The 20,666-nt window shown below is 33.8% G+C and overlaps 2 protein-coding genes across 5 annotated transcripts; both read right to left on the bottom strand.

Moving 5' to 3' along the window:
* Positions 1–3,058: 3,058 nt before the first annotated feature.
* Positions 3,059–6,524, bottom strand: LOC148626554 (UPF0696 protein C11orf68 homolog). The gene is made up of 3 exons (XM_088570638.1): positions 6,374–6,524; positions 4,395–4,542; positions 3,059–3,733 (listed from the first exon to the last, which is right to left on the bottom strand). The coding sequence occupies exons 2-3, from the start codon at positions 4,538–4,540 to the stop codon at positions 3,148–3,150; spliced, it is 732 nt and encodes a 243-aa protein (XP_088426764.1). The 5' UTR covers positions 4,541–4,542; positions 6,374–6,524; the 3' UTR covers positions 3,059–3,147.
* A 2,402-nt stretch (positions 6,525–8,926) lies between these two features.
* On the bottom strand, positions 8,927–20,654 carry LOC148626553 (UPF0696 protein C11orf68 homolog). Of its 4 annotated transcripts, none has more exons than XM_088570632.1 (4): positions 20,498–20,648; positions 18,503–18,580; positions 16,182–16,347; positions 8,927–14,141 (listed from the first exon to the last, which is right to left on the bottom strand). In XM_088570632.1, exons 2-4 carry the CDS (start codon positions 18,522–18,524, stop codon positions 13,586–13,588), a joined length of 744 nt encoding a protein of 247 aa, XP_088426758.1. In that variant the 5' UTR covers positions 18,525–18,580; positions 20,498–20,648; the 3' UTR covers positions 8,927–13,585. The 4 variants fall into 4 exon arrangements, with proteins under 4 accessions (XP_088426758.1, XP_088426757.1, XP_088426759.1 ...); XM_088570631.1 differs by lacking the exon at positions 18,503–18,580 and adding an exon at positions 18,938–19,054 and having other exon boundaries at positions 20,498–20,639; XM_088570633.1 differs by lacking the exon at positions 20,498–20,648 and adding an exon at positions 18,938–19,054.
* Between the last annotated feature and the right edge of the window lie 12 nt (positions 20,655–20,666).

The raw sequence follows: 20,666 nt of genomic DNA, 5'->3' as shown, positions 1-20,666 counted from the left end.
AATGTATATGTTATTAAAAGAAGTTGATATTTTAGGACCATAGTCATAGCTTAATGCCCTTATACCTTTACTTACATTAAGTAGCTGTACACCTTTGAATCATAAAGAAGAAGTATTAAACTTTTTTATTATATAGATAGCAGTGATTTACCGAATGTTCCCAGTGTAATTTTTTCCGATAATTCAATGTGAAATAAATTCGGTAATTTCACTCTCGCGCTTTCTCCCACCAAAACGTCACAACACGAATGTCAATCCGCCGCTCACAAAATTTTAAATTTATGTTGAAAATAACAATGAATAATGGAGGAAATCTGTATAATAAATAGAATAATCCATTGGTTATCGTGAATAACCAACATATGATCACTCGTGCCTAGAACGCATTAGGTAGTACAATAAAGTTAGGTCATTTCTGAAAATTTGGTCTCATTTTGTTGAAATAAAGCTGTTTTGAGGCAGTCCGCACAGAAATTTCTAGTTTTTTGTTATAAAAAAGTGCATATTTTTTAAATCCTTGGTGCGTGGAAGTCATTTATAAGTAATTAAGTGATTATTGTTATAAAATCTAATAGCCATGGTAACATATTGAAAAAAATATTACTGAGTTTTAGTACAAATCAGGGGTGCCTTTCCAAAACTAACAGCCAAATACTATGTTTTATAAAATATCAGACACTTAGACACGACCACAGGATGAAAGCATGCATGGAGAAGTTGGAAAAGGGTAAAATAAATAAGATCCTTTTCGATTCATTCTCTTACAATTTTAGTTCCAAAAGTTCGTGCGAAATAAGGTATTTTGAAAATCAGCCATCTGATGCTGAGGAGAGAACCTAATGTGGCAGGGGACTGAAACATTCCGGATACCATTCTTCATTTAAATTACATCTGTTTACCATTACATATATTACATCTGTCTATGTATAAATGCTTAACTACATTTAAACAATATATCCACCAAATTTCAACTTTTAATTTTAAGTTTTTCAGAATTTGACGGGGGTAACTTGGTGTGCGAAACAGTGCGCCTTAATGTCACTGTATAGTGCACCCTTAAGATTTAACTCGTGCGCGGAACAAGTTAAATCTAGGCGTTCTTCGGCACTCGTGATAATATTCTGGTTATTCTTTACAATTAATTATCATACTGTTGTCTATTATATGTATAGATAGAAGTGTTTTATCGAATGTTCCCAGTGTAATAGATTACGATAATTCATACTGTGAAATAAATTCGGTAATTTCACTCTCGGACCTTCTCCCGCCAAAACGTCACAACTTTGACGCAAATCACAGAATGTTAAATTCATGTTGAAAATATCGATAAATTATGAAAATCTATGTATTAAATAGGATAATCAATTGGTTATCGTGAATTACCAAAATATGATCACTCGTTCTTGAAGATTTAACTAGTACTCGGAACAAGTTTCGCACACTCATTTAATCTAGGCGTTCTTCGGCATTCATGATAATATTTTGGGAATCAGAACTACTCGGTCATTTCCGCTACACTTAAAAAAAAACTCGGATGCAGATTTTCTACTTGAAAAAAGCCGGGATTGTAGTCATACGACTCAAAATAGTTCTATCCACCAGGTGGCGTTAAAAATGGTTAGATATAACTAACCCGAATATTTTTAAGATGGATGGCACTTGTCCCACAAAAATATGGCTTTACTTGAATATACTAGTTGCCAATTCCATCAATAAAATGCCAAAAGCTAACTTATATTACAAAAATATACATATATGTCATATTTGTTTCTTTTTGTTGTTGTGTTTGTTTGTTTTATTATGGATTTCCTTCTTGTATATATATATATGTATATATATATATATATATATATATATATATATATATATATATATATATATATATATATATATTTGGAGTGTCGTGTATGATTCATAAAAATTCGCCTTCATAAGATGTTCAAACAATGCCAGTTCGGAAATATTGTGTGAAAAAAATAATGCAAGGTAAACAGATGTTCATGTGAAACTAAAAGTCAACTACATATGATTCCTTGTCTTGTCCACTTGTTGATTTTTATCTTTATTTATAATCCGTGTGTTTCGTTCCAGGATGTAATGAAAAAAGATGTCATACTATAAAAAATGCTTTGTTTTTATTTGTGGTAATATTTGGTATAAATGTCTTTGCTATTGTTCTTACTGGAATCTGAACATTTTTCTCATAACAGTAAAAAGAGTGAAAATGCACACTACAAGTAGCTGGTGGTGATTGAGTTATATGTTTTACTTGTTGTCAGAAATAGTGAAAAATCCTTTTAAACCATGATAAACCTTCCAGGCATTCCCCATCTCATAGAAAATTCTCCACACAATATCCCTTCCCAACATTTCCCATTTCCTATAGAGAATTCTACACATCATAAACCTTCCCGACATTCTCCATTTCCCATAGTGAATTCTCCATTACGCATAGAAAATTCCAAATGCTTATATGGTCCCCATATTATGGTCTTTACAATATCATTGACTGAACAGCTCAGCCGTTATATTTATTAAAATATACTTCTCGTGTAGAAAATAATTTTCAACCAGTAACCATACTCCAAATCCCTAACCCCCCCCCCAAAAAAAAAAAAAACAAAAACAAAAAAAAACGATATCCCAATTACCCACTCTTAATTCCCATATATACCATGGGTAGTTTCCCCATACAAGTACTAGCTGCATTAATTGAAGCTGACAGAAACTCTTTTAGAAGAAGTCATGCATCTTAAAAATTGAGTTGATTAAAACGTTCCATTGCAATCTGTGGTTTATAAATACTAGAACTATTTATTGTCATAACTGTGTAAATATCTCAATTTGATAGTATTGATCCCTTAAGTGTTTTCTGTCATCATATCTGTGTCTATATTTGTTCCAATAGCATGTGTATGCTTTATGCAAATAAAATAATCTAAAAAGCATTTTGTGCCTTTTTCATGCCGTTTCTTTTATTCATTTCCTGATAAAACTTAGTAAAGGTTGGCCAAAGAAATCTACTGGCTTATACAGCTAGTGTAGTATTTATACTCTCTTTAAAAGAGGGAAAATGAATTTTATTGTTACAAAAACTGGAAAATTGACCACAACAACTCCAATGTAACAAAAAAAATTAAAATCAGCTTAAGCATGATTAAACTTGACAACTGACTTGGCAATAAGAACATTGTAGTCACTTCGGTAGATTGTAGGTTTTATATTCCATGGATTGCCTGCATAAATATCGAGATGGGTGAATATGTCAGGTTTATATAATAATTGACATTTTATTCCAATTTTTCGAATTCCGTTCTCGCATTCCAACACCTGATTCTGGTCTAAATAATTGTTATTGTAAATACAAACAACGTGTTTTTTTCGATCGTATTCATCTTCTGCCAAGTCATCTACAGTGCTGATCTTTGCCGAGTTGCACGGAATGTTGCCTTTAACAACAGCAGTAGCCACAAGTCTCCACAGATGATCAGCTTTAGGACCAGTATCTGCATAGAAAAGCCATTTTCCGGATGTTATATTACACTTACTTGCCAGGTCGGCAATGAGGTCAGGGGTTATTTCCCTATTTGACCTTTTAACGTCATTCCACATATGATCTAGCATTTTCAAAGCACTTTGTTTTTCTAAAAATCTTCTTAAATCGTCCAGTTCTTCTAAAGCTTCGTCGGGTGGTCCTTTGACTGATACATGTATCCAATCATCTCCATTTGACCTGTGAATAGAAACGCTCTTAAAATATAATTATCTCAGTTGAAATGCAAATGCCCACGACCAACACATTTACATGCGTTAACACACGTGATTATTTACTCGATTTGTCAGTAATAACAAAAACTGGATGCCTTCTCCATTATTCAATAAAAATCATATGCAGCAGTTTTGTTTTGTTTTGTTTTGTTTTGTTTTGTTTTTTTTTTTTTGTTTTGTTTTTTTTTTTTGTTGTTGTTGTTTTGTTGTTTTGTTGTTTGTTTGTTTTGTTTTGTTTTGTTTTGTTTTGTTTTGTTTTTGTTCTTATCTTATTCATTATCTCATCGATGGAAAATGGTTAACTGATAGTACATATTCACGTGAAATTAGTCTCAATTTCACATTGAGTTCAATTAACATGAACATCATAGGACAACTTAAAATCCAATTAACGTAAAGATTTAATTAATATGATTTTCACGTTACTTCTATCACAAATTGTATTGGCTCAGTTCAGGTGAAAAGCGTGTAAAATTCATGTGAATAATTTTGCCCATATAGTAACGAATTTTACAGGTTATAATTATAGTTACTGTGGTAATTTTACGAAATCAAACCGAATGAAATTACTTTTTCTTTCAAAAACAAAACGCATGACATTATACTATTAAATGTATTAAAGATACATGTAGTGGGATGATGGCATGTTTTCATTTAACCACTGCTCAAACTCTTCAATTGGTTGGTTTTTCTGTCTGTATCTAGTACTATCACAATCGTCTTCAGGTATAACAAATGTGATGCGACTTTGGCTCCCATCCGAGTCGTCCATTACTGCAATATTGATAATGATGAGAAAAAATACGGAGGACTTGGTGCAATACACTACAATGGGTCTCTTTGTAGGTGAGAAGAAATACGGAGGACTGGGTGCAATACACAGCAATTGGTCTCTTTGTTGGTGAGAAAAAATGCGGACGACTGAGTGAAATACACGACGATGGGTTTCTTTGTTACCGAGAAATAATACAGAAAACTGGGTGGAATACACGACAATGTGTTTCTTTGTTGGTGAGATCAAAAACCGTAAACTTGGTATATTAAATGGCGTTGTATTTCTTTGTAAAACTCTCCCTTCTTTCTCACGGGTATTCCGATAATTGGAACCGCAGCTGACAAAACGAACACGAACACGAACACGGTAGGCAGTTATAAATTCTAGTTTTTCTCCCATACTGATAATCATTAGGTAAGAGATAACTATACACACTTTTTCCTTATAAATTCAAACATCCATAGTTCAATAGTTTCACGAGAATGGGTCCTTCTCTACCATTCAAATGCATAGAGATTTGTCATTTCCAGAGCGTCAACAGAACAGCCCAGCCGATAGTAGGACATACTCTGACTGAGTTTTTCGGTCAGGTATCTCGAAAGCTGGGCTTCGCTACCTCCAACTAATAACAGACATCTACAAACACAATCCCCGTAAGGGGCGACCGTGCGAGATCCGTAAAATAAAGGATAGTCAAGACCGTAAAAACCACCAATCGTATATGCCGAGACAAACCGCTCCAGAATCCAACTAGAGACCCTGCTGAAAAATTAAATGCATTAAATGACTTCATCGGTATAATCGCGTTACCAAAGATAATTACTGCCTATGGGGGGACAGACCAGAAATTTGGAGGGGGTATCTCCAATCGGAACTACTCGGCCATTTCCATTACACTTTTTTGTAGCTAGACAGGCTGAGGAGATCCGATTTGGGGTATTTCTTGGCATGGAGAAATGTTTGTTAGACTGAATTCTTGTAATAATAATAAGAAGACGAAACCGACAAAATAGAATATGTTTTCCCAATTCGTCTTGGGAACATAATAATTGCATGCAATTCGCAATTTGTCTTTGGTGATAAATAGAACCTTGACTTGACTCGTGTACATCGGAATACCCTTCTATAGATAGTATAAATGTATAAATACCTTAAAATACGATGGATCAGTATATATGTCAATAAATAAGGGTGGTGGTCACTTGAAACGACGTTGGAATGTATACTCAGGGACTAGGAGGTCTGCCCAGCTCTTGTTCTATTCCCTACACATAGGTTTTGTTGTCTTTACGATCTTTTTCCTATATTTGTACGATTTTTTCGGGGTTTTTTTATGAAGAATTTTCATTTTTCCGACAGCTGTTATGTTAAAATCGTGGCTATTGTGAAAATTTAATTTAATATTTTCTTTTTTAAATGGCGGTACTGTTGAATTCCTTAATATGTATGCTGTTGCACAACTTCAAATGGCGCTCGATTTTTGTACCAAGTTTGGTTTGCTTAGACACGGTTCAAAACTGTAATCTAGCCAGTGAGATTTCATTTCTTAATTATCATTTCTTTTCATTATCTTTTTAATCTTAGCGGTTGTAAATATACAATAATCTGAGACCGTTTTCACAATTCCCCGACCCCAACCAAAAAAAAGTAAATACTAAATGAAGAATTTTTTTCTGATGTGCGAATTTCTTCAGTCTACACCATGCCAAGACGTACCGCTCCAGAACCCAACTAGAGAACCTGCTGAGAACATAAATACATTAATGACCTCATTACCAAAGATAATAAGTGCCTGTATGGTGCATCTTAAAGCAAAAAAAATGAATTTACCATAGAAAATGATCGTTATTCCAGTAAGTGGTGTCCCAGTACAAAGTTACGATATACGTTCTATTTATATAATTTTTATCTGAAGTGTCACAATTTCGTATGCGCCATTTATTCACTTATTTTACACTACCTGCGTGTTCGTGCATATGATAAAATTGGAGGTCAATTCAGAATATTTTGAAAGGGGTCAAGTTTGCCTGATTTCACAAAGTTTTCCAACAAAAGGAGGGGATACAACCCCATTAAAATCGTGGCTATTGTGAAAATTTAATTTAATATTTTCTTTTTTAAATGGCGGTACTGTTGAATTCCTTAATATGTATGCTGTTGCACAACTTCAAATGGCGCTCGATTTTTGTACCAAGTTTGGTTTGCTTAGACACGGTTCAAAACTGTAATCTAGCCAGTGAGATTTCATTTCTTAATTATCATTTCTTTTCATTATCTTTTTAATCTTAGCGGTTGTAAATATACAATAATCTGAGACCGTTTTCACAATTCCCCGACCCCAACCAAAAAAAAGTAAATACTAAATGAAGAATTTTTTTCTGATGTGCGAATTTCTTCAGTCTACACCATGCCAAGACGTACCGCTCCAGAACCCAACTAGAGAACCTGCTGAGAACATAAATACATTAATGACCTCATTACCAAAGATAATAAGTGCCTGTATGGTGCATCTTAAAGCAAAAAAAATGAATTTACCATAGAAAATGATCGTTATTCCAGTAAGTGGTGTCCCAGTACAAAGTTACGATATACGTTCTATTTATATAATTTTTATCTGAAGTGTCACAATTTCGTATGCGCCATTTATTCACTTATTTTACACTACCTGCGTGTTCGTGCATATGATAAAATTGGAGGTCAATTCAGAATATTTTGAAAGGGGTCAAGTTTGCCTGATTTCACAAAGTTTTCCAACAAAAGGAGGGGATACAACCCCATTAACCCTTTTCTGGACCCTCCATTACATTAACATCTTACAAGCACTACACATGAATTCTAAATAGACCGCATTCACGGGGGGTCACTTTGGTTAAACTTGGTACGGGGCTACAGCTGAAGCTGAAAAAAAAAAACACCCCATGCATAAATTGGATTGAGGGCCTGTGCTTACACTATCCATTCGAAGTTTTCTGATATATGGGGTCGACTGATATATTCGTCCTTTATACATGTACCAGTCGACCCCCATATATCAGAAAACTTCATATGGATAACGCAATATTTGCTGTTATAACACAGGACCTCGTATTTTTTTTCTTTTTAACAAAAAAAAATCCCGACCCCGAGTACCTGTGTACCTGTGTATAATGTTGTTTAGGAGCCAGCTGCAGCCTGCCTATGTGGTTTCAGGGTTTCCTTGCAATTTATTGAAGACCCATGGGTGGCCTTGAGCTGACATTTTTCATCCCGGTTTGGTTGTTGTCCTTTAGGCATATTCACCATATCCATTCTCGCTATATTATAGTAATAGTTGTATTTTAGACATACTTTTTAGTGTGCTTGATAAGGACATATTGCTATTTAACTCTATTTAATATTAAATTTGTTCAAATAACGATCAAAACTAGTACAGCTCCTTTCCGAATGCTGGTTATTAAAAATCTCAACAACAAATAAATAATTTGGCAGTTTCAACAACAAAATCATTTTCCGCGGTTTAGGAGAAAACTTTATCTGATGCGTCAATCGTCTAGCAGCAGTCAGTGATAGTACGTGGGCTTCAAGAAAGATAAAAAAACTTCACCTTGTGCGGCATGAATCTTAAAAGTTTGTGGAAGTACGGAATTTTTTTATCTATGTATTGGATTCTGGTTAATTGCTTTGCCATAACATGATTGAATGTAAGATACTGATGAACTTAAGTGTCAATCTCTGTAAGAATCGGGCAGTTGGTAAAACAAGGTATGAAAAATCCATCATTTTGATAGCGTAATTTGACTATATGTACCATCAGAATCAAGGAAAACAGACAAGATTTTCCACATCATGCTGGACCATTGAGTTATGATTTCATTGAAATACACTGAAAATGAACATTTCAAGGGAAGATAACTCTGTCAAAAACATAATTTTTCTAACATTTTATTGGAAAATTTCTGAGCAAAGCCAGTGATGCAGAGATCAAATAATGGTCTTTTCATATATAGAAAGCATCCTTGAGTGAAATCATATTGTCAGATCGGTGGGTTTTTAATATGCATGTTTCTGATTTTTTTCAATTTTTGCCTGATACTTACAAATACTCATGAACAATCAAAGAATTATCTCCCTTTATTTTTAAAAGAGTAATCAAGGGAACCAAGGAGCGAAAGTTGCTAGTGCATTCTATGTTATTTATTCTCTTTGACCTTTTCAGTAAATTATAGACCAACATTCATTCCTTAAAATATGAGTTCAACACCTGTCTCAAATGTACTAACATTCATTAAAAACTAAATTTGGCATATGGCACCTACTGCCGTGTGACAGCTTCTTAATATTTTTTTTTAATTTTATAGATGGTTAAGTTAAGGCAGGTTCCACAGGAATAATAGATGAAATAAGCAAATTTAATTTTCCTTTATTCAAAATTTCATTCCTTGTAAACAAATTTAACTACAATACTAAAGAATAACAATAAATAAATTAATAAAAAATTCAATCAGCTTAACTAGCATACACAACTAACAAAACAAAATATTAACAAACAACATGGTCGGATCAAGAAGCATATAAAAGATGGCAAGTTCAAATCCAAAATTTTAAAAAGAGAGGATTCTATGCTGTCATTTGCTGATTTCAACCCAAATTTTACCCAAAATAGTTTTTTTGATTTTTTTTAACAAATATGATGATGGGAGGGCTCTAATCCCCAGAACTCTCCCCTTGGAACCCCACTGAACCATTTACGGGTATAATCTGTCCAATTGTGTTTCTGCAACATGGAAAAGGGCTTTTTTTGGGGGGGGGAGATACACAAACTTAAAACAGGTTTTCAGTCTAAGTACACATTAAACACCCATGACAACTCAAAGTCATGACATCATAACATTAGTTTCAGAACACTTCCTGACTGAAGTATCTGTTCATGTTTTATGATGCCATGGCCTGATATATATAAAGGGAAGAGGGTCAGATAATGTCCATTATGGATCTATCTGTATGAATGCTTCACAGTTATCAACATTTATTATACTTCATGTCAATTTGCTGTATTTTGGTTGGTTCAATAGAAGGTAATATTCTGCTCTATCACAATACACATGTCTCAGAGGATGATCTTATTTTCTATTTGAAGTACAGATATGACATTCTAAATCCATACCCACATGAGTTTCAGAGAAGAAACACCGTTTTAGTAATTAAGAAATGAAAGATTTGTGTGTCGTAGTATCTCAATATTAGAAACTGACGCAAAAAAAATCTTGATTTTGAAATTCTTGCCCTTTTGTTTTCTTTTCATATTTTTGGTGAAACAAGTACTGGTAATCATTCCTACATCTATGTATGTACAGTGAAAACCAAACCCTGAATAATCTGAAAAGCTGTCTACACCAGACACTTTTAAAAGCCCTGTTATACCAATTTAACAATCAGAACTATTCGGCCATTTCCGCTTCATTAAAAAAATTACTTGCTCTTTCCTGGCAGAAAGGAGAATTTTTCTGGAAAAATTGCAGTAATTGTGGTTATATGCGACTCAAAGTAGTGGCACTGAAAAAGTGGTTTTATATCACTAGAAATAAAGAACAATAACTCTGTCAAGAATTTTGGCGTGAACTGAGGAGCTGGGAAAAAAGTAATGGTAAATATTTCAACCAGTAAAACTATAATTTTAGAATTCGATCAGATACCAGTATCGTATTGCATATCCCTGAGCAGGTGTACGTCAAAACATGGATGCTATAAAAATATAGTGCATTTTCTTTTTGCCTCTCTACAAACTAATAATTTGTCAAAAGATATGAACAATGACTTATAAAATAGAGCAAACAACACACTGTAAGATGAAGAACTTTTTTAAAAGAAAATCTAACATAATATCATAAAAATGTTCAACTGAAAAGGTTGGTTTGGTGAGTGCAAAACGAAAGTGAAAGTAGGGAAAATGGCTATTTATAGTTCGAGACTACTTTTCTGTCCGATCTTCGTGGACTCACCCTATTTTCTTTGCGGGAAATTATTTTTTCACATGTCCTTAGAAATGCTACATAAGTGAAAGTTTTATTGAATCAATTTACATATTTTTTAAAAAATCCTAAAAATATGCACTTCACTATAGAAGTCTATGGGAAAATTAATACGATACTGAGACCATCAGACGAATTCCAGCCAGATTCTTCCGCCTAGTCGGGGGTTAAATTTTGAGGAGTTCCGATTGATCAATTTAAATGTACTTTGAATCTTGCTTAACACGGAATACTTATCTAAACCATAAGAGGTTTGGTTTAGACAGGATACTGGATTATTCAGGTTTTGGTTTGGACAGGTTTCACTGAGATAAGATGTAACCAAATAAAACTATACCTCTGTTTCCGGTTACCGGACCGACTCATGCCTTGACCCCCGAATGACTTATTTTCAAGATAACAAACAACAAAACGTACCATCAACCCCTACATTTCAGAGATGGTAGTCAATTTACGGTTTCCACAAAGTCTGGGAAGTTGCTAAAATGTTTTGAAGTTGTTTTCTACAAGAAGTAAATAAAATAAAATCCCGACCTACCAACCCATTTTTTTTCTGACATGTAACTGGATACAAAGGTGTAATTTTATTAATTAAATATTTACAAAACGTTAATCCACAAAAAAATGATTATATGTTATATGAATACAAGTATATGTTGTTTTGAATGAGAAATACTCCCAAATATTACATTTACATTAAGTCATTGCCCAAACGTGGAAGTTTCTTGAATTTCATTCAAACATCTTGAAACATAGTTCTGATCTACATGTAGGATTTAACAACACTCTATTCTACAGATGACCTTTTTGATCAGCGAATCAGATTTCATCTGTCATGATTTTGGAAGCATTCTTCAAAGAGAAAAAACCTGAGGATTCTGAAAAGGTCATCTGAACAGAAAGAAGAATTGAGTGTTGTTAGATCCTACATGTAGTGGCTGAATAGAACAACTGATAGCCATATGTCTTATATCTTATTTAGCATTATATCCAATGTAACAGTTCACAAACAACTCAATAGTTTTACATACTACACAGGCAAATGTGCCACACATGAGAGTCAGATGGTTTGCATCCAATGATTATCACATGAATCAAGCACTATATGATAATCATATGTTTCAGTTAACATATGATAATATCATGGTTATTATATGATAATCACATGTTTTTCACAAACATACGATTATCATATGTTTTCAAGCCCATATTATCATATGATAATCAAATGACTACCACATTTAAATATATGATTGTCTTATGATTATCATATAAATCAAGCACCATATGATTATCATATGTGGCACATTTGGCTTTATACATAGGTGAATCACACCTACAATACATGTACATGTAGCAAGATGATATAATATGTTAATCATGAGCACCTTCAAACTGAAACCAAATGCATGTTCAAGACAAACAGATGAAAACAAGAAATCTGTGAGTGATCGCTCACTTGTGACACCCACAATTTCAAGGACAAAATTAGAAAAAATGTCCTTGGTTACTGAGGAAAGTGTGATGAAAATTTCTACTTTCAAAATATAAAGTAAAAAATAAACAGAGTCCTTGGTTAATAGGAAGTTGTTGAGTTTTCCTGAAAATGAATCCTACAATATGGCATAGAAACAGGAAGAGTGTGTTTAAATTTCAAGCCACTGTGAGGAATAGTTGCCAAGATAACTGTGACAGAAATAGGTATTCTGGAAATATGGAAACAGGGACACACAGAAACACTAACAAAGGTAAGACAGTATGCTCCCTCTCCTTCAGAGCAGGGGTATAATAATGTTAACTCAAATTAATTTTTGGTTAGGTCATGGTATCATTGGAGCAGGACTATAATAATAATTTTTGGTTAGGTCATGGCATCATTGGAGCAGGACTATAATAATAATTTTCGGTTAGGTCATGGTATCATAAAGGGTTGATCATTAACTAGTTTTTGTGATACATGAATAAAAGTGACGAAACATCATTTTTGTCACAAGAAAATAATGAACACCTCAATGATAGTTTGTAGATATAAAAAGTCCCTTCCTGTTTCTTTATTTTTTTTATTGTAGAAAAATGGCCTTAGAATCAAGAAATCATTTTTAATGGCTATACACTAACCTACAGTTTAGTTACTAATTCTAATTCAAATTCATCTGAAGAAAAACTATTTAACCGAGTTCAACACTAAAATCCTCAGCACCAAGATTTTCCTTTTTTTTGCGATTCTCAGTTTAACAAGAGGCTCCTAGGAGCCTGAATCGCTCACCTTGTTAAAGTATGTCTTTCAAGGGTAATAAATTGAACAAGGAATTATCCAACAATTTTGACTCAGATGACTTTGGTAGGACTTATCATAATGATCATTTCAGCCATTGAAAGTTTCTTTCTATCTATTATAGTTTTCAAGATATTGGCTGAAAACTGTAAAAAAAAAAAAAAGAAAAAAAGAAAAAGACGTTCTTACGTAATAAACTTTTGTACATGTATCTTCAGATTTAATTTTAAATTATGCAACTACACTTGGATTTTTTCAGGCACGTAGCTGAGGCCAAATTGAAGTGTAGGCAAAATTACAGCAGGGGGTCTGGGGCAGAGCCCTGGTAGGGGTTCCAGGGGGCGAAGAAGCACACCCCCCCCCCAGCTCCGCGGAGATAACGAAAAAAAAAATTGGCAAAATTAAGTGCAGGCAAAAGGTTTTTTGCCTAACGGCAGCTATGTGCCTGTTTTATACTATATGCTTAATAAGAAAATGTTCATATTATAATATACACTTACATTGTACAAGAACCTGAAAACGGTTCTCAATATATTAGGCATACACTTTATCATTAGTTTTTGTCTGATGCTTTTGGATGTAAAAGTTCTTTACATGACAAAATACTGACCACCACATCTCCACTCTAAGGTGCCTTGGACAGCCTTGAGATTCATAAACATTTATCAAAAATACAACTTTGACAGGTAGGAAATGTAAAATCCACCCAAGCATTAGTGTACTCAATAAATACAGCTTGTCAAAACCAAATCATTTAGATCAGACTTTAGAAGCATGATTTAAGTCTACCACTGACTGGCCAGTTAGAACATTATATTCACTGCGGTATATTGTGGGTTTTAAACCCCATGAATTGTCACGGTAGATACCAAGGTATGTGAAAATATCAGGTTTATAGTACAAAGGACATTTTATTCCTACACTTCGAATTCCACTTTCACACATTAACACTTGTTCCTGATGTAAATAGTTGTTATTGTAAATACAAACAACATGATGCATTTGATCATAGCCACCAGGTAAATCATTTACCGGACTGACTTTAGCAGATTTTGATGGAATGACCCCTTTGACTATAGCTGTAGCTATGAGACTCCATAGATGGTCAGCCTTAGGGCCAGTGTCTACGTGGAACAACCACTTCCCAGTTGTAATTTGACACATTCTTGCAAGGTCTGCTATAAGGTCAACATTTATAGGCCTGTTTGACCTTTCAACCTCATCCCACATTTCCTCTAATCTTTCAAGGTCACCTAATTCTCCTAAATCTCCAACTGTTGGCCCACTGACTGAAATCCACCCAATCCCTTTAGATCTGTATGAAAAATAAAAACAACCACTTGAACAAATTTGATCCAGTAATTATACTCACAGGAGGTACAGTAAACATAATTTTTTTTGCGGATTCTGTCAAGTGAACATATTCATGGGTATCAGTATTCGCAGATTCAAACAAAAGGCTCCCAGGAGCCTGAATTGCTCACCTGGTTAAATCTTTCCTTTAAAAAAGACATAACTTTTTGCCTTTCAAGAACAATAACTCTAACAAGGAATCGTCCCAAAACTTCGATCCCCACAAACTTTTGTAGGCCTCATCATAAGGATCATTTCAGCAACTGAAAGTTTCATTCCATCTATCATAGTTTTCAAGACATTGGCTGAAAAAGTTTTAAAAAAAAACGTCATTTCAAGGGTAACAACTCTTACATAGAGTCATCAGACAACTTTGATCCCTTGGAGACTTTTGTGGGCCTTGATAATAATCATTTCAGCAATCAAAAGAATTTGGCTAAACATAACGGTTTTGGAGATATATTCGAAAAACTACCCCTATGTTCTATTTTTAGTACAATTTGTTCACAAAAGAGTTAATGCAAGAGAAATATGGCCGGGAGAAAGGGTTGGTCTTTCAAATGAGGAGCCGCAAGAAAGGGGGACTATTGTAACAGTGGCCATGTTTTTTTCGATGGATCAAAAATCCCCACATTAGTTCTATGCAGGATACCCCATGGAACATATATACCAACTTTGGTTCCAATTGGTCAAGTAGTGTCAGAGGAGAAGATTTTTGAAAGAAATATCAATTAAAATAGTAAAAAAACGTTGAAAATGTTGAACACAAAAATTTGACCTCAGATAGATCTCATCATGCTGAACACTTTTAATTGTGCCAGAATTTGGCTAAACCTTGCGGTTTTGGAGATATTTGAGAAAAACTACTGTCTGACCCCTATAGACTATTTTTAGTAACAGCGGCCATGTTTTTTGATGGATCAAAAATCCCCAAATCAGTTCTATAAAGAATATTCCAAGGTACATTCTAAGTAAGTTTGGTTCCAATTGGTCATAAAGTGTCCGAGGGAAGGAGTTTTGAAAAATTGTAAATGATGACGATGGGCTACGATGACAGACAACGACAAAGACAGACTACGACGATGAAGGACAATGATGACGACAGACGCCAAGTGATGGTAATAGCTCACTTGGCCAATGGCCAGGTGAGCTAAAAATGATAAGCCTTATATAGTGTTAAAAATCAATTCTGCATGTACTTTTGTGTTCACTGTGAAAATTAATGTTTACAATATAGTGACCATACTGTCTGTCCATCTGTTTGGCCGTATGTCTGTCATTGTCTGTCTGTCTACTGTCAGTTCCTGCACCGCAAGTTCTAATCTACAACTACTACTCTAAAACCACTGGAATTCAATGAAACTTTCATACATTCTTTATTACATGATAATAATAATAATAATAATAATAATAATAATCTCCCCTCTTTAAACAGGATAATATATTTAGCTACATAACTAGTTTACAATATGGTCCTGCATTATATACATATATACAGCATAAATTATAAAAGTTACAATATAGCAGTAACATATAAACAATGTTTGATTAGCAATACAAATAAACTAATGACCATAATTTTGTTGTAAATACATTTTTTTTAAAGATTCTATGGCTGTACAATTTTTTTAAAGTTTCATTCAGATCATTCCATAGATAACTACCAGAAATAATAAAAGATCATTTATTATACCACATAAAATCGTTTATATGTTACCACTTTTTATCTCCTACATATATTTTACATCTCCATCTGAATTACTTTTTGTGGTTTTCTTATATGACTCCATTGAGGGAACAGGGGTAAAAATTCGCCCAGTATCCCATGTCTACCAGATTTTGAGCTTGGCTTACCTAACTATTGGGTAGTATTTAGTAGAATATAAAAAGAGTATTTAACAGAAATTTAGTCTAGGGTACTAACTTGAAAATCCCGTTTTACTACTGAGGGAAACAGATGTTAACACAAAGTCATCTTGGCTCACAGTTTCTCTAGTTTTACCTATAATGGGAAGAAGGCAGATTACTATTCATCCATTGCTCAAACTCATCTATTGGTTGAGTTGTCTGTACATATGAAATCCATTTGTCAAGGTCAGAATCTAAAGCTTCAGTAGCCAGTGCTGTTCTAGTCTGTGTTGTACACCAGTCCATTTCTCCTTCCATTGCTATAAAATCAAAGTAATTTAAAAATGATACAATAATGGCTGGATAAAATAAACATTGTTAGTTACTTCATGACATTTTGATCCAGGAATCTTCCAAAAAAGGGGGGTTGATCTAGAAATTGATAGAGAAGGGTTCTGATCCAGAGATTTACAAAGGGTAGGGGTAGAGTTTTAACGAAATCATCCAACAAAAGAGGGTTTACAGTCCAAGGACAGACACTTTCAAGCGGGCAAAAAATCTAAGTCATAGCTGCTTCATAATTAGTTGTATTGAATATTTATTTCTTGTAAAATACCCCATACATGTATATTGATTTAGGTAAATCAAAAATAGAAAGATCTATAGTCAGTAAATTTTGTTTGAGTGCATATGCACTAGAAATAGAAAGGGGTCGTTATGAAAATATGGAGAGAGAAAAAACGTATTTGTAAATCATGTGATAGTGCTGACATTAAGGATGAATATCATTTCTTCTCAGTGTGCACCCACTACACACAACACAGAAATCAATACAGAATCAAAGAGACATAGCATATATATAAAACAGTAGTTCTACAGAAACACTAAAAAAATATCAAATTCCTGAATGAATGAATGTTGGAATTGAAGGTCAATTTAATTCAACAGAAATTATATTAATAAATAATGTCCAAGTTTTAAACTATATATTAATCTTATTTTGATTAGATTTACACCACTGTTGCACCATGGTCATAAATTTAGTTTATATGTAATGTGTTTGCCATTGGACTGTTTTTGTTTATGCCATAACCATTTACTGTAAATATGTTTGTGCAAGTAAAATTATCTAAATTGTCTAAAATTGTCTATATTTATGTTTAAGAAGACAAAGAGTAATCAAAGGAACCAAGGTTATAGCGGTAATCGAAAGAATGTAATCCAGGGACTAAGACAAGACATGGAAAACAGACATACACAACAAAGAACATAAAGTAACTAAAATCATACATACAAAGTAACAAAAGCAAATGAGCAACTCGGACTCCACTGAAAACTGGGAGCATGGACCAGGTGCACTGGTAGGGTAAGTGTCCTCTGCTTTTCTAGAAACACCCGCAGAGTTGCTCATAAAAGGTCAAGTCCGGGGTAGACAAACGAGGAAAGGTAAAGAAGAAACTATGACCCGTTAAATAAATCAGTTTTCCATAACAATCCACAAGTTCATGATGACGACCATAAAACTTCTGTAGTGATGACTTCAATCTTGTAGCAACATAACCATGTTCCATAAGCCTATTTGTTAGAGTTCTAATGCGATACAAAAAGTCTGCATAGTTTCGGCAAGCTCTGGCATAATGTACGAGTTGTGATATGAACACTCCATACGCAGGTGCTGAGGGGATGTTGCCACAGATAAAAGGAAAGTTGACAATTCTGAATGAAAAGTCATCACCTTTGTCTTAAAGTTTGGTCAATAGTTTTCCATTACCATCGATTTCTAAATGTAGGTCAAGATATGAGGCTGACTTCACAGTGTCTGTAGTATCCTTTATCTGAAGTTCTTTGGGGAAGATGCAATGTATCAAATCCCCAAAATTAGGATTGTTTAAAGATAATACATCATCTATATAGTGGTAACTGAGATTAAAGGATCTAGCCAAACGATATTCTTTCTTTCAGATCAGATCAGCTATGAAGTCAGCCTCATAAGAGTGAAGGAATGGGTCAGCAAGTAAAGGAGCACAATTTGCTCCCATTGGAATGCCAACTGTTTGTTGAAAAAACACGTCCAACACACTGGACAACTATATTGTCGATTAAAAATTCCAGCATTTTGTAAACATCTTCTTAAACAAAGTTGAGAATAATGTTGTACCACCCATTGGCTGATTCTTGCACAGAATGGTACTAAAGCATTTGTCTAGTGAAGTCAAGGTTGCAGTAGTTTCACTTTCAGACCAAGCAATTGTAGAAAAATTGAGTTTGAATGTTCAAATTATTGTGTTGATTTAATTAGAAGTATTTGATGGTGATAAATGTGTTTATTCATTATTTGTCAAGTGATTGCTGAACAGTGATATATTTGATTAAAAAAAATAAAGAATTAGTTGAAGCGAGGCACCCTCAAATCTGGGATCATCCCTATATAAGTTATAGGGACTGTAAGTCTTATTCTAATTTCATTTTCCTTACCAAAATTTCTGATGTAGAACATATTGAAATCTGAAGACCTGTTTGCATTTTGTTGTTTACTCCCGGTATCTCAGAACCCTGTATTACAAAGCAAAATCTATTTTATGCTTTTCTAAACACTTTTATGATGTAGAAAATAGATACATTTTTATTGGTACAGTGTATTTTTTATACGAAAACATGTTTTGCTTTTATATACTGAATCCAACGCTCTAAAAATAACAAATCTCTATGCATTTGAATGGTAGACTAGGACCTATTCTCGTGAAACCACAGTCACATGATGGACTTACAAATCCTATTATACTATACTTGACGTCAATTCAAGTCCATTTTCAATTTAGTCGTAATCTTCTTTATTCTTTCTTTTATTCAGGCTTTCTTTTTATTTGTTATGCATTTCTCAGTTTATAAAAACCAAAAATCAGTACTTACGATTGATATGTACAATAAAAAAAATTTTAATTCCTCGCCAGAAATTCCATTGTAATTCCACCATTTTTGTTGCTAAGTGTTGATTATTGACAAAATACTGATCTATTTTTTTAATTTCTATGTTGACAAAAAATGTAATTTCTCACGAATTTGAAAATAAACAATTATAGGAACAATAACCTTCAGAAGAATTTTTGACACAAAGTAAGTCGGTAAATCTTTGTTTTCATCAAACTACCAACAACCAAATATCATTTTGGTAACAAAACAAGGAGTTAAATACAGACAGATTCGCATCTTGTAAATTATTGCAATTTCTCGCATGGCGAGATTTCAGTATACTAGCCACAGCTACTTGCCGCCTATACAGTCAAAATTAGGTTGTATGAAACATTGATATCACAAAAGCAAGGGAAGCTACAGCTATAAACATCTTCATATACACTATCAGACCATTTTTATAAATTTAAAACAAATTTTATGATGATCGTTTGGGTTTTGAAGGAGTTAGAACTTTAATTTAGGAGGGGATGCCTGTCTCGAGGGCGTAAGTCATGCCACTATATTATTATATGAACAGTTGATCAAATAAAAACGTTGCTATCACTCTAGAATGGGAGGCTACAGCTACAAAATTTCTTATATACACCCTCAGACCATTTCTGATCAATCTGAAATAAATTTTATGATGACAGATTGGGTTTTGAAGGAGTTTAAATTTTAGATTAGGGTTACCGCCCTCGAAGGCGGGGCTACACAGTCAGGAGTCAACACAAAGGCTTGTATAAACGTTGATATCTCAAATGCAGAGAAAGCTACAACAATAAAACATTATACTATTTCTGATAGTTTTTTTCGAATTGGGAAAAAGGAGTTTGAATTTTTAATGAGGAGGGAAGTACGCCTTTGAAGGTGGGACCAGGTTGTAAATTTGATAAGGGATTAAGGTCTCGAATATCAAGGTTTTGATCAAAACAAATACTGAAAAAGTCGGGAGGCAACTTGAGGAGGGATATTTTGTTTTACAAACCATATGGGTCAGAATACCTACATTTATTGTGATGAAATGTTGATGCGATGGAAATCGTCCGTCATTAAAAGGGCACACTCAGCATCAACGAAATGCATCATGGGTAATCTTGCTGTATATCGCCACATGCAATATATTTACTATCGTACTATGTAAAATTGTGCAAGATTCAAATCCTTGCTATATATAAATCCTTGTAAAAACACCATGGCCAGTTTGATAATGTAAACACTGTGATCTACATTTAAAATCTTGTCAGATTTGAACAATTCACATTTTACAAAGTCAAAGAAGCCTTTTTGTAATATGAGTAAGCAAGTTATTTAACACATTTTAAATATCGGTGGGTGTCAATAAAACTGTACAACAATATTCATTTCAAATTTGAGCGTTATGTTACGTATGTGACCCAGAGTATAGTGGGGCTGGATATTTGATAGTGGGAGCAAACCCCTGTGGTTTTTCTTCAACAGCAAATGTAATGCTAATAAATTATAACGCACTGCAAATCTGTGAAAAAAGCAGCGTACCATAAATGAGTATTTGTGCCAGAAACTAAATAATTTACAATAATGCCACCACTGTGTTGAACCCGGAAAAAAAGAAACTCAACACTTCTCAGAAGACTTCTGTACTTTCACTTTTGTTTGTTTGATGTACTCGCGATGTTCACGGTTCAAATGACAAATTCAAGTATGT

This window comes from Perna viridis, chromosome 2, assembly GCF_037379345.1.
Source record: "Perna viridis isolate PV_CMFRI_1.1 ecotype Kerala chromosome 2, ASM3737934v1, whole genome shotgun sequence".
Classification (NCBI taxonomy): domain Eukaryota; kingdom Metazoa; phylum Mollusca; class Bivalvia; order Mytilida; family Mytilidae; genus Perna; species Perna viridis.
This window is presented reverse-complemented; position numbering and strand designations above follow the sequence as displayed.